At 36.2% G+C, this 14,783-nt stretch overlaps 1 protein-coding gene across 1 annotated transcript in view; it reads left to right on the forward strand.

The window, feature by feature from the left end:
* Positions 1-2,156: 2,156 nt before the first annotated feature.
* LOC114537501 overlaps positions 2,157-14,783 on the forward strand; it is a 29,757-nt gene continuing 17,130 nt past the window's right edge. Inside the window, exons 1-3 of the mRNA XM_028558540.1 lie at positions 2,157-2,395; positions 4,414-4,462; positions 13,216-13,515. Of these exons, the coding sequence (XP_028414341.1) occupies positions 2,234-2,395; positions 4,414-4,462; positions 13,216-13,515 (511 nt within the window). The 5' untranslated portion in view covers positions 2,157-2,233. The remainder of the gene's footprint in view (positions 2,396-4,413; positions 4,463-13,215; positions 13,516-14,783) is intronic.

Here is a 14,783-nt window from a genome sequence, read left to right on the forward strand (position 1 = left end):
TCCCATTGCCCGATTCCTTGATTCCCTTCCCTGATTTCCCGATTCCCGGACCCCCCCATTCTCCCTTTTTAAGCTAGGTGCATAAATAAAAAGTTATAGGTGAATAAATCGAAAGAACTACCGCATATATTTTTAGTATGCATTTATTGACCCATGTGTTGAATTATAAGCATTTGGAGAGCTTTTTAATTAAGCATTTAATAGATCGTATGAATGAATGAATGAATGAATGAATGAATGAATGAATGAATGAATGAATGAATGAATATACAATTGATCATCCCTGAAAAGGGCTTTTCAGAATCAATATACTACGATAATTACAAAATATATTAGGTTAGAACTACTATAGGAAGTTAGAACTACTATGCTACTATATTTAAAAAAACTATATTTACATTGTCTATTTAAAACTTGGCATGCGTCAAATTGTTATTGATGGTCGATTAAAATTATCTTAATAAATCTTTCTTCAATCTAGTAATTATATAGTTATATATATATATATAAAATTATATACATTGTCATTGGTCCATACGGAACTGTCTCAATAACTCTTTCTTCAAGTTGGATTTAAAAACACTAATTGATTCACATAGTCTAATGTCAGAAGGTAACTCATTCCATAGTTTTGCTATACGATACTCAGGATTTCTGTCCTTTTGCACTTATAAAAAGTGGCAAATTTAGCTGGTCAGATCGTCATCGTAAAAATGATTAGTTTAAAAACAGGACTTAATAATGCTGAACGTGATGGGTATATGAATATTTGCCGTCCTCGATCACTTGCACGTTTTCTTACGCACGTATGTATGCACCCACGGCTTCTAAATGTTATTATTTTATAAACATCTTGGACAAAAAATGCATACCAAAATATGCGGAAAACTAAGTTCTTTCAAGTTTTTAAAGAAAACATAGCTACATATGCATGGATTTAGACTTTTACGTTGCGTGTTCTTGCGTATTAAAAGTGAAACACGATAAGTGAAAAACCCTACAAGTATAAGTGGCCGAATATGATTAATAAATGTGTTGTGCATAAGTTCCGCGTACATGCAGCATTGATTATGTGGCGACTTAGAAACTGCGGGCTTTTTATACTTATAGATATATAAAATCATTATAAATATGCTGGGGAAAATTATAAGGCATCTAGGACTTGTTATCTGTTAATTAAACGGCAGTCGGCGATATATTATTGGTAACCGCGATGACAATGTTAATTTATACAAAGTATACAAAGCACTTTCATTCTCCGGTGATCGCCGACAATAGCCATCGCCGACAATTGGTAACCGAGGATGTTGATTGGAGTTTGGAGGGCCGGATATGAAGCCTCCCAGCACCGGAAGCCGGCTTAAATCCTGAATAAATTATCTTGTATCCAGCTTTTGACTGGAATATTGGACTATGAGACTTGTAGACAAATTGGGATATTTTGTCATATTTGCTAATCTTACGATACGAATGACAAAATATTTCCCCGCAAATTAGAAAAACGTATAAGAGTGACAATGACATGTGTGCGTTCAAAATGCATCAGTGTGCAGCAGGCTTTAGAAGTACCACTTGAATCGGAACCTTTGAATGCAAATGTGGAGCATGTGTTACGCCATCTTCCTAGACAGTTCATGCCATCTTTGGCCGACAGTTCATGCCATCTTTCCGGCCAGTTTTTGTATATTTTTGCATAAAGAAACGAGCGCACTTCGCACCGCTGAGTGGTCCTTTCAATTATCGCTTTATCCTATGACGCGCATATCAATTACAAGCGTCAAGTCGTTAAAAAAGTTCTGCCAAGCACAGAGGTGTTTTGAAGAAAAATTGATATTACAACATTTTTGCGAGGAAAATTGATAGCTTCGCTGGTGTCTTTGATATTATCACTATATTTCGCCAATTATTTAGAATTAGATAACGTCTTAAATGCTAGCAAAAACCAGGTCAATTTTGCGTTTATATTACGATATTTACTTTGCGAACGCAAACTATATTACATAATTGATGAATAAGTAATTAATCGATTTAAAACTGCGTGTCAAAACAGGTATACCTCATTTTAAAAATGGCTGCCTTGATGAGCATTTGTGCGTTGATTTTAATTTATAAAATACTCCAGCCAAGCGAATGTCAAATAATTCATCAGGTTTTTTTTCGAAAACATCAACAAATATACTTAGCGAATCATGTTATTGATACCAAACATGCAGATACCGAGTTGGAATGCTCCATGCATTGTGTTGGTGATCAATCGTGTGCTTCAGTGAATTTTAAAACCTCTGGAACCGATAAAGGTCTGTGTGAGCTCAACAGTAAGACACTCCGAGAGATATCTTACGCTGATGGAAGAATGTATAACCCAAAATTCAACCATCTTTACAAAGTTAAAAAGGTAAGAAAATATAATTTAGCTGCTATAAAATATACTATTATGACTAAAAGGCAATGCATGTACACGCCTATATATTACATGCATGATTTATCTCAACGAATGTTAGCTTCAGGACCTTGTTAGCGAGAATAACGGGTACTGATTAGTATATTAATACACAAACGAGGTCATTTTATATCCTGAATGTTCCGAAATTAAGTTTGCGTGGGTCTCAATTTCAGTCTTCATCCTAAAAAATTATTTTTTACCCTCTACACATATGCATATTCCCTGAAATGTATACGCCCTTTCCAGTCACATACAAGCGCTACAATGCAGTCCCAGGACGAATGACAGCCCCAATTTTTTCTCGATATGCGTCGCTGATTGAGAATCAGACCTTGCGAATAATAAAACCAGAACAACGACAGATCTCAAATGTGCGTCAACATATTTAAGTTCCAAGCGATTGTTTCCTATGAAGCGTGTCCTCGAGCAGCGTATCTCTAGCATATTAACCAGCGCTAACGTAGCGTACGAGAAACGTATGTAGGCGTATATCACATAAAGTTAGTGTCATGCTAGCGTGTGGTTGAAGGACATGAAGAGCCTATATACAACATTAAACATGATAGAATATTGCTTAAAACATTTCAGATGATAACTAACAACTCAGGTGTCTAATTTTCTAATATTTTTATTTATGTAATCACTATATTTCGCCAGCAACCATCCATTTGGTATTATACGTTTTAAATGCTTAAATGCTTGTGATAAGAAAAAGAAACTTAAGTCAATAGTTGATATGAACCAGTAACTTATTAAATTTCAAATTGTGTGTCACTGCAAAGATAAAGGTAAGAAAAATATTATACCGACGCCTAAATATGTTCTAGCTAGTATATGGTAACAGGCCGACAGGAATGTGCACGCCTATATAATAATATATATATATATATATATATATATATATATATATATATATAAATATATATATATATATATATATATAAATATATATATTATATATATATATATATATTACACCCATTTGCAAAAACGTTGGCCGCAGATAGATAGATAGATAGATACTCGAAGTCTAATTAGAATTGCATATGATTACATTTGCATGGGATTTCTATAATATTACACAACATATGCAATTCTAATTAGATCTCGACTATCTATCTATTTATCTGCGGCCAACGTTTTTGCAAATGGTGTATATATATATATATATATATATATATATATATATATATATATATATATATATATATATATATAAAATAGGGCGACAGCTGTCTCTTTACACGAAGACTGTAATTTTGAAGCTCGTCATATTATGCGTGTCTCTGGGCATAGGCCTGAGAGTAGCATTCGCTCGTATTCAAGACGACTCTCAGAGATGAAACAAAAACAAATTTCAAATTCGCTTAGTATAGCGCTTGCTTTACTGAGGCTGGTACAGTGGTACCTCAAGTGCATGAAATTGTACTAAACGATGCTCGAAACGAAGCAGACGAAATTGCTTGTAACCAAACTACAAACAGCTCACAGTCACCTATATTGACTCAGAATTTTGCCTCCCACAGCCAAGAAACGGTCAATTTTGACTCTGAGGCTTGCCGGAGCAAATGTGACCATTTAACTTCTACAAAAAATGACATTTCAAAGCGAAAATATTGTTTGTAATTTAATTTAATTGTCGGCTGCATGCGAAGGTTTGAGAACTCTTGTTTGTTAGCATTATAAAGTCACATAGGCTTTGTTGATGGTAAAGTGTTTATGATATAAAATTGTTGTGTAACATGTATGCTTTTGTTCGGTTGTTCCACTGGTTTGTTCCTATATATCGAATAATCAAAGTACTTAATGTACGCTCCCTCGGGAAATAGTGAGTTTTGTTTCCCCTCGCTGCCTCGCGTCTCAATATTTCCCTCGACTTCGCCTGGGAAAACATTCAGACTCTTGGGAAAACAAAACTCACTATTTCCCTCGGGAGCATACTCTAAGTGAAATTATTCTCCCTCTTATAGAGGCCAGCAGATCCCATTCAAACCCAGGAGACACAGCGCCAAGCAACAGGTACGACATATGGGCTGTAGCCATAGATGAAACAAAATAAAGAAAATTGTGATAATTGCATGGCTATATAGTATTTACAAAATATAGATGGTGCATCGTGCAGGACGGTCATGATGATGAACATTGTAAAACCGCACGCTAATTGTATCCGACTTGAATTTCAAAAAGGTATTTTCTTAAAAGTGTACGGCATTAAAAAATAAAAAAAATTTAGTCCAAATATGAAGATAATCCGATCCAGTTTCAGAAAAAATAAATTTTTCACCTTTCGAACAGCGTTTTGTCTATACTTTTGTATTGAAATTTGGCCGAAGGAGCTTACCAGAACAGAATCGGGTGGTTGCGTGCGAGTGGAAATGACGTGAGAATGACGTGGGATTAGGCAAAACTCGGGGACACTCGTTTCAACATAAAATCGGAAGAGCCTCTGTCTATATATCTATGTTGGCATTTACTAAGCAGCTCTGTTTTTTAGTTTAGCGATTTGCTTTTGTCAGATAGCATGATTAATCTTTTTTCCTCGGTACATAAATTACAAACTTTCATTTCTGGGCATTCGGCGGGAACTTGCTTCATTCTTGACCATTATTTTTATCTCAAAAGGTTTATCTTGCGACTTGCGCTTCCAAACCTACTTCGAAAGCTCCGTTTCTCCAGAGTAACGTTAGTGGTTAAAAGATTTTAAGTGGTTGCCGTATGTAAGTTTGAGGTTACCTGATGTCATGTCATACCAATGTAATGCTTGACAACTCCTCGATTATCTGAGTTAACTTCTGCTTTATACATAATGCTTTTCACGAGACAATTACGGTTTATTGCGCATTCCTCCTCAACTCTGCAGTTGCATGATCTCAAAGAACGTTGAGAGGTATTTATTTTGTTATATTCTTTGAAGTTTTGCATGGTGTTATTAAATATAATTGCTAATGCCTAATTGCTTGCGATTTACACCATGTAATATATTATATATGTAATATATAAGCTTTTGGCCCGTGAGCTCGGGCCATCATCAGAGAAAAGTTTAATTACAAACTAACTATGTGCGTAAGCACATCACGCAACAGAGTCACGGTTTAATAAACGGTTAAATTAAGAAGAGATAAAGGTTCTACTCTAATAGAAAAACTAAGCATGCAAGAACTAGAACAGACAATACCATATGTTATTGAGAGGTCTCCGTTCCAGAATAGTTTTATGTTTGAATATCTCAATTGATTCCCCATAATTATACGAGGAAAGTAATTGTTCACAGGAGCGAGGAGGGTTGATTCTTCCATTAAATTTGTGGTCGTTTTAAGTGCTTAGCTATGCAGATCTCTCCAAATTTCCTCTTGAACAACAATTCGAATGTTCTTTTTGTCTTGTTATATGCCGTGATGGTCAGTAAATGACACGGATTCTTCTCGGTTGAACGTGTAATTTTATAATGTACATACTCGCCATTTTGGCTTCGTTAACAGCAGGGCGTCTATAAGATAGGGCGGCGAAACGCACGGATGGCGTGTTGAAACATGTGTGATGCGATTTTAGGACTGGGACGGGGCGGTCGGCGAAAAATTCTCGAACGAAACAATATTTACTTGGTTTTTAACAAGCTCGATTAAAACCACTCAATCTCTGAAACTATTAACGCGATTTCTAAAATAAGATTTCTCCTGTGTAATTTATAACTCTTTCTTATTAATATTGTGTCTTAAAATTGTTTCTTCAAAAGTTAACTGACCGAATTTGTCAAATTAAAACTACGGATACGCACGGCTACTTCATCTGTTTTTAGATGTATCATACACATTTTGATTTTTCTCAGTGAGGAAAATCCCCAAAAGCATTATACTTCAAGATTTGGTGTACAGAATATTGACGAACATTTGTAGCAAATTTCACTACACAACGTTTTGAACCTTTTTTGCAATCATTTGTAGAAGTGAACGTATTCAAACTTTTTACAACAAAATTGTTTTCACGGCTGCGAGGTCGGAAAATATCAACACAAAATCCCTTTAAATTATATTATATACTTAGATAACGTTGCGAATTGAAAATATGATATGTTTTTCTTTCGTCATGGCAATGTCGACCTGGCCAAGCTAAAAACAAAACAAGAAAATGCTAACTTACTTGCAAGAGCATTAGACCGCGTCGCAACAACGTTTTCGAATTTTCAATATACAAAATTTCCATTAAAAAATTGAAAACCTTGCCATAGCTCCTAAAGCTGGAAAATTTAGAAAATAACTCCCTTGTTCATTAACATCGATTCCACGTGCAAATGGTTGCATAATGTTTTGAACCTTTTTCACAATTTTCTCTGGAAAACGACAACCATAAAACGGAACCATGTTTACAAACTTGTCTTGGTAACCAGCGGACTGGGACGAGTAAAAAAAACACGAAGAAACCCTTTCAAGAACAGCAATTAACTCCTTTACGTTGAAATTAACAGTATTTCCAACTGGAAATGACGAATTTGTGTCATTTGTTGCCAGATCAGTGTCATCCAAACTTATAAACATCTCAAGTTCTTCGTCTTCTAAGTAACCCGCCGCCATTTTGAAAACAGTTTTTCGAATCTTCATGGGGGGTCCGCACATCACACATGTTTCAACACGCCATCCGTGCGTTTCGCCGCCCTATCTTATAGGCGCCCTGTTAACAGCCACCACCGAGCTGTAGGAGCCTGGTATTTAACTTAAAGCTAACTATATCACATACACCAAATGGTACTAAATCCCATACATTACATCCCTCCTTTTCCAGAAAAAGTTTCTAAATAAAAAAAAAATCTATAATATTTCTATCCCTTTTTGAGTTCATTTTAAAGCTTTTTTCTCTTTTTTTTCAAAGTTTAAGATTGTCCTAAAAGTTCATCATTTCAAATGTACTTATTTACCATACAACATAACTAGAAATTACAATATCCTACTAACTAGAAGTAATTTCAATGTTCATAATCGTTTAAATAACTAGGTTTCTATTTAATCCTTTCTGATCGTCTTAACGGAACGTTTTTCTTAGCGATACTCGCCTGTACTACTCCGATTGTCCCTCCCTCTTCTGGAATTCTTCTGTCTTCACCTGCTGTTTCTTGCTGCGTTGACACGAAATCTTGCACCTCTGTCTCAATGGTCGTTTGTTGAATATCGTTATTTCCTATACTGGTAGGTGACTCCACTTGTTCCGTATCAATTTCTGACTGACACTCTCCTTCAAAATCTTCTAGAACTTTTTACAATGTGAGGTATTGCGTGAATATTGTACTCCATCTTTCGATTGGACTACCAAACTATTCCCATATTTCCTCACCACCGTAAAAGGAACAGGATTGAATCGGGTTGAGAATTTATTCTTCCTCTCTTGCTGAACCAAGACTTTATCACCTGGACAAATATCGGAGTAACAAGCCCTTCGTTTGTCATCAGCATACTCTTTACTTTTATTCTTCTGCTCATGATCTCGATCTCTTACTTCCAGATCAACGTACACATCTTGAAGTTCTGGCAAACGCGTTCGTATTTTTCGCCCAAACAACAACTCTGCAGGGCTCACTCCCGTAGTGGGATGGGGTAAACTACAATAAGAGGACAGATATACATTTATTTCTTTCCTCCAATCTTTCTTCTCTGCCTGTGCGATCTGGATTCTCTTCAAAAGTGACCGATTCTGTCGTTCCACCTCGCTGTTTGCTTGGGGCCACTTCGCAGTAACTCTTCGGTGTCGAATTCTTTGATAATCCATATAAGCTTTGAACTCAGAAGAGATAAATTGAGGTCCGTTATCTGATGTAATACTTTCTGGAAGACCATATCTACAAAAGATATCTACAAAAGATTCAAGACTCTCGATTATCTTATCAGTAACAGTTGATCTCATGATAACAACCTCGTAATAACGACTGTAATAATCGATAATAACCAATATTGATTCTCCTGTCGGCAAAGGTCCAAACAGATCAATAGCTAAATCTCTCCATGGGCAACTAGGAAGAGTAGTTGTTTTAATGGGTTCTACAAAATCAGATCGACTAACCAATTGGCACCAATGGCACGCCTTACAATACTTCTCTGCATCCTTTTCCATTCCTGGCCACCAAACTTTACTTCGAAGCTTTTGTTTGGTTCCCACAATACCGAGATGCCCCTCCTGAGCCAAACTCAGCACCTTAGGTCTCAATTTCTTCGGGATAACCACTCTCGTTCCCCTGAGTACCAGTTGACCAATTACACATAACTCATCACAACACGGAATGTATTGTTTATAGGCCATTTTGTCCCATGAACTATCATTTATAGACTTTCTGACCGTCGCAAGTTCTTTGTCATCCGCAGAGGCTTCTTCAACTTCTCGAGTTGTCATCGCGCTAGGCATCGCCATCACTGCTACGAACCGCACATAACTTTCAACTTCTTCTTCATACTCGCTGAAGGTTTGACGGCCATTTATCAATCTTGATAGCGGATCAGCAATATTCTTTGATCCCGGGGCATATTTTACTTTAAATTGATATGGCTGCATTCGCAGCACCCACCGCTCTATACGTGCACAAGGCTTCGATTTTGGCCCATAGATGACCTCTAACGGCTTGTGATCTGTGATCAATTCAAATCGAATCCCATATACATACTGGTGGAACTTCTCACAAGCCCATACCAGAGCCAAAGCCTCTTTCTCGGTCTGCGAATATCTCTTTTCGGTTTCAGTAAGGCTGCGACTTGCGTAGCTTACAACTTGTGGACCATCTTTCAGGGTCTGTGTCAACACCGCCCCTAATCCAACTGGACTTGCATCAGCAACTACTTGAGTTGGTGCATCTTTGTCAAAATAACCAAGTGTTGTGGAACTTGATAACAGATTCTTTAACTCTTGAAATGATTTCTTTTGCTTCGGTCCAAAACTAAATGGTACTCCCTTCTTTGTCAGACATCTTAAGGGTTCTGATATGGTTGCCAAATCAGGGATAAACCGACCACAATAATTAACCAGCCCCAGAAAGCTTCGCACTTCTGATGCTGATTCTGGTTCTCTAGCTTCGACTACTGCTTTCACCTTTTCTTCTGTGCAGCTAATACCCTTTCCAGACAAGACCATTCCAACAAATGTCAGACGATCCATGCTAAATTGGCACTTCTCAACATTCAGTGTTAACCCAAAATTGACAACATTCTCTAATCGAGTGTCATGTTCCTTTTGGTTCTGTCCGTATACAATAATGTCATCAGATATATTTACTTGCCCATCTAATCCTGCAAGTACTCTCTGAATTTCATGCTGATATTGCTCCGATGCAGAATTGACTCCAAACAATAGTCTTTTTATATCTGTATAATCCACAATGGGTGACAAACGTGGTGATATCTCTCGATTCAGGAGTTAGTTCTAACTGATGGTACCCCCACTTTAAATCAAGCTTAATAAAGACACTGCTTCCATTCATGCCTTGTGTAATCTCATCAACTGTGGGAATCGGATGCCTTTCACGCATAATAGCCTCGTTCGGTCTGTGCATATCAACGCAAAGTCTTATCTCCCCGTTTGGTTTCGAAACTATTACCACTGGATTGACCCATGATGTTGGACCTTCCACTGGTTCAATAATATCTAGATTTATAAGTTCATTAATCTTTTCTTCAACTTTGGGTCGCAAACTGAACGGAATCCTTCGAACTGGCTAAGCTACTGGCTTTACTTCTGAATTAATATGACGTTGTTGCTTATCTTCGCTTCCTCCTCCCTCCTGTGAACAATTACTTTACTAACGGGCCGAAAGCTTAAACCACAAGCAATCATACAAGTCGACAACTGTTTTGGTCAGATTAGCAGAACTGGTGCTCACTCTCAACAATTTTTCCTTTGATGGTGAGCATTAACATCAGATAAGTGGTGTAGCAATGGGAACTAAAATACGTCCCAATAATGCCAACTTGTTTGAGTTGGTTTTGTTGAAAAACAAATCTACGAACAGTACGCTGGCCGTCTACCTGGTTAGGTTAGCGCTAACCCTGGGTAAAATTTTACTCCGCTGTTTTGGTTTATATGTTTCTGCATCGCGGCTTATCGCAAGACTTTACAAAATAAGACTTCTATTGATCCACAAAATATTTATGAGAAAACATGTTCAACTTCATAAACGAATGATTAAAAAAATTGATGTAAAAATTTGAGTTAATCCAGAGTAGAGTTGAAGTAACCCTGCAGCTTTTGAACAACCGGCCCCAGGATGCCATCCTTGTTATCATAGGCCATTGAAAACTAACAATGTCAATGTGTCTATTTCATCAAAGTGTGCATTTAATTAAAATGAAAAATAAAACCATTCGCCAGTGGGCTGCCTATATTACCAGTCAACTCAATTTCTAGAAACACAACCAGTTTATATTCGAAATTATATTCATACCTTCACGATTTCATCTTTTTTGTCCTTTTAATCTGACTTAAGCGTTGATTTTTCATTCTTTTTTTTTCATATTTTTAAGGTGGCTCGATACAATTTTTCGAAATTTTTAGATGCACATTTTAAACAGGGATATTAAGCACCTAAATATTTCACTATAAGGCTAAAAGTTAATATACTTTGCAGGAGACATATCTAGAGCGGAAATATTCTCAGAATTTTTGCCTGGCACCCGTTACCATGGCAACAGAGACGTTTCAAAATGGCCGCCAAACAGGGTTTAATCGTGTTTATATCACAAACGAGTTCGGTGACCCCCAATTTTTTTTTCATTAAACGTTTACGCCATAAATGCGCTATCTATAAAAAAGTTTTAAAAAAATTCTAACATGGGGAATTTTTTCTATTTACAAAAACGTTATTTTTGCTTATTAAAAAATTCCCCCATGTTAGAATTTTTTTAAAACTTTTTCATACATAAATAGTCTATAGCGTAAACGTTTAATGCAAAAAAAATTGGGGGTCACCGAACTCGTTTGTGATATAAACACGATAAAACCTTGTTTGGCGGCCATTTTGAAACGTCTCTGTTTCCATGGTAACGGGTGCCAGGCAAAAGTTCTGAGAATATTTCCGCTCTATATATGTTTCCTGCAAAGTATATTAACTTTTAGCCTTATAGTGAAATATTTAGGTGCTTAATATCCCTGTTTAAAATGAGCCCAAAAAAAATTCGAGAAACTGTATCGAGCCACCTTAAACACAGACCTTTTTCACCTTTTCTTATTTTTAAACACAGACCTGTTTCACACAGACGTGTCACCTTTTTCGATACTGCCACTGGGTCATGGAACACTCATCTTCTCTAAATATTCTTCAAAACTTAATGGTCTCTGAGGACTGGTGGCCAAAGATTTACCGCCTGATCACACACTTGCTTCGCAACATTTGCCTCCAAAATGTTTACAAAAATTTGCATTTTCCCTTATCTCATTACTACAGTAAGAACAACACATCTTTGTTTTTACAAACACGCACCGTGTAAAGACGCCTGCATTCTTCACAACTGAGTAAAACGTCATTTAAGGTCTTTACTTTGTATGCGTGTTTCAAATTTGTATGCATGTCATTAAACTTGCGTCTATTGCATGCGTGTATTGAAATTTGCATGCGTGTATTAGATTTTGAATGCGTGCATTTGAAATTGTACGCGAGTATTAGAATTTGCATACGTGTTTGTACTTCTGGGCCAGCGTAGTTACATCTTGATCGCGTGTTAATATTTTACTCGCCTGATGATCGTACACGGTAGACGTACGTGAAACACAGTGTAGCGAAATAAACATTTAAGATCGTAATTTGCTGATTTATTGCTTTATTTGTTTATTTGCTCTGCTATTTAATTGATATTGAGCACTCAATGAGCACGCACAAATAAATAAATATATATATATATATATATATATATATATATATATATATATATATATATATATATAAAATTAAATGACGAGTATATCGACTCTATTTGTGCAAAACTGCATGGGGATGCAGGAATCGCAAACCTGCTTTTACAGCAACAACAAAACCAAGGATAACAAAAAAGATTATCAAAAAAACATATACATTATCATCGTAGCTAGACGGGGCTAAAAGTTTTTAGGAGAGCACCAAGCTTCACAACTTGCGTCCATGGTATTTTTAACCTGCTAGTAACATTATCTGCTGGATCTATAAATTGCCACAAGAAATGATGTGACGTAAGGATCATAAAAAGAGTTATTGAAATCTTACAACACAATATACCGAAAATTACATAAATCTCTACATCGATATCGACATCGATATCGAAAAGTATTGCACTATTCGATTGAAGGCCTAAAAAAGTCGAGTTAATGCTAAACATGTTAATTTGGCCCTCAAAGAATAATAAATAACTTATAATTAGCTGATTCATTTATTGGACCAATTTTTATTGGTTGAAAAAACTGAAACCATTTTTTGGACGTTTGAGCAAAAAAATCATAAGCAATTAAGCATATTACGGTGATTTAATACCGCGCAGCAGCATTACTGTAGCAATATCTACGCGACTGTACCAGCTAAGTCAATTAATGTGTGATTATTGCGATATTATAAATAATCATTAAAAAAATTAACGCGGGCATCATTTGGCATTCCTTAAATTGATTAGATATACTTATTAAATAAGAATGATCAAGTTTGGTGTCGAGTCGTTTCAACATGCAGGATCACCCACAACCGCCTTAGAAAGTTCCAGAATGATAACGACCCTGCCAGGAAGACAAAGGTGAACGACAAGTAAGGTTCCATGATTTTAACAAAACATTTGTGATACTTATAGGGCAATGCAAAGAGACCGCACTAGGAATGGAAAACATGAAAATTTCTGATTCAAAGATAACTGCATCAACTGAATATAGTGGGAAACATTCCGCACGAAAGGCTCGATTAAATGGCCCTGATTCCTGGGTTGCGAAACAAAATGATTCAGATCCATGGATTGAAGTTGATCTTGGCAGAAATGAAACTATCACAGCCATTGCAATTCAAGGCCAATGGCGATGGGTACAATGGGTGAAGACTTTTACCGTCTCATACAGTTCAAGTGGAAAAAAATTTGATTTTTATAAAATAAACGGAAGTATTAAGGTAAGCGCTTGCCTTCACTGGTTCATGCAAGATGATAGATATTTGGAAATATAATCCAAATTTTCCTTAACAGAGCCGAACCAGTGAGGTTAACCAGAATTCTAACCAAGATAGTTTTAAAATGAATTTACTACCCTTTGTCTGCGATATAAAAGCGACTCTAATTACCTCGCTCTGATGCGGCAACCTGAATTCGGCAGCAGCTGTTGTATTCGATTCGAAATTGTTGGTTGATAAAAAGATATTTAGATTGATTTCTTGCGTTACTTTTGCCTCGATAATTACATACCCCTTTTAAATCTTTGTAAATTTGCGCCTGCTAATGCAATGAATTGTCGAAACCTCTCCGCATATTAAACCTCTCCTGTCATTGCATTTTCTGGCCATAATAAATAAAACCAATAAATTATCACTTTGGTAGAATTCCACACTTGAGGTAGCCTATTTGCCATGCTTCTGACACAGAAGATGCAAATGAATGGTTCGACCTTGAGTACCTTTTTTTAGTAACATTATCGCGTTAATATTTTTAGGTACTCAGTGGAAATTATGGCTATGATTCCACTGTGAGAAATCGTTTATCACCAGCTGTGACAGCCCGTTATATTCGGATACACCCAAAGACATGGCACAGACTCGTATCCATGAGATTCGAACTTTATGGTTGTTATACAGGTATGCTTTCATAACGTGCGCCAACAAATTTAGTATTTGAAAGGTCTATATCTATATATATTTTATTTAAATAAAATTGTTTTAAAGAACTCGAAAGTAAATGCTCAATTTTACATATGTTTAGTGAGAAAAAGGTCTCTACAGTTTAGCTGATACGAACGAACGAAAGATTCTAACTAATTTGTATGTCATTTTTCAACAACCAGCAAATTTGGAACGTAGGGCGAGTGCTTCCACGTTATTTTCCACGTTATCTTTTTTACAATATAACTCAATAAAAGGATTTTGTACAAATATTATAATTCGATTCAATTACAAATTTCTCGACCAATCAGCACGCGCGTACTATTAATGTTATATTATAATACAGTGTGTATAAAAGAATTCGAATCAAACTTTGACAAGCTGCTGTGTGTAAAATACTAAAGTAAACAATATAATTTTTATATGGCAGCAAAGATTAGCTTATTTAGTTTACGATTATACCGTTCTTATATCGACACGACCAAAACTGGCCGAGTTATCGTCTTTTAGAAATTGCTGCTCGAAATCAAATTTTTCCGTCGGTGGGAATTCGAAATGAGA

Source organism: Dendronephthya gigantea, unplaced genomic scaffold, assembly GCF_004324835.1.
Source record: "Dendronephthya gigantea isolate DGI-Jeju-01 unplaced genomic scaffold, DenGig_1.0 000158F, whole genome shotgun sequence".
NCBI classification, from domain to species: Eukaryota; Metazoa; Cnidaria; class Anthozoa; order Malacalcyonacea; family Nephtheidae; genus Dendronephthya; species Dendronephthya gigantea.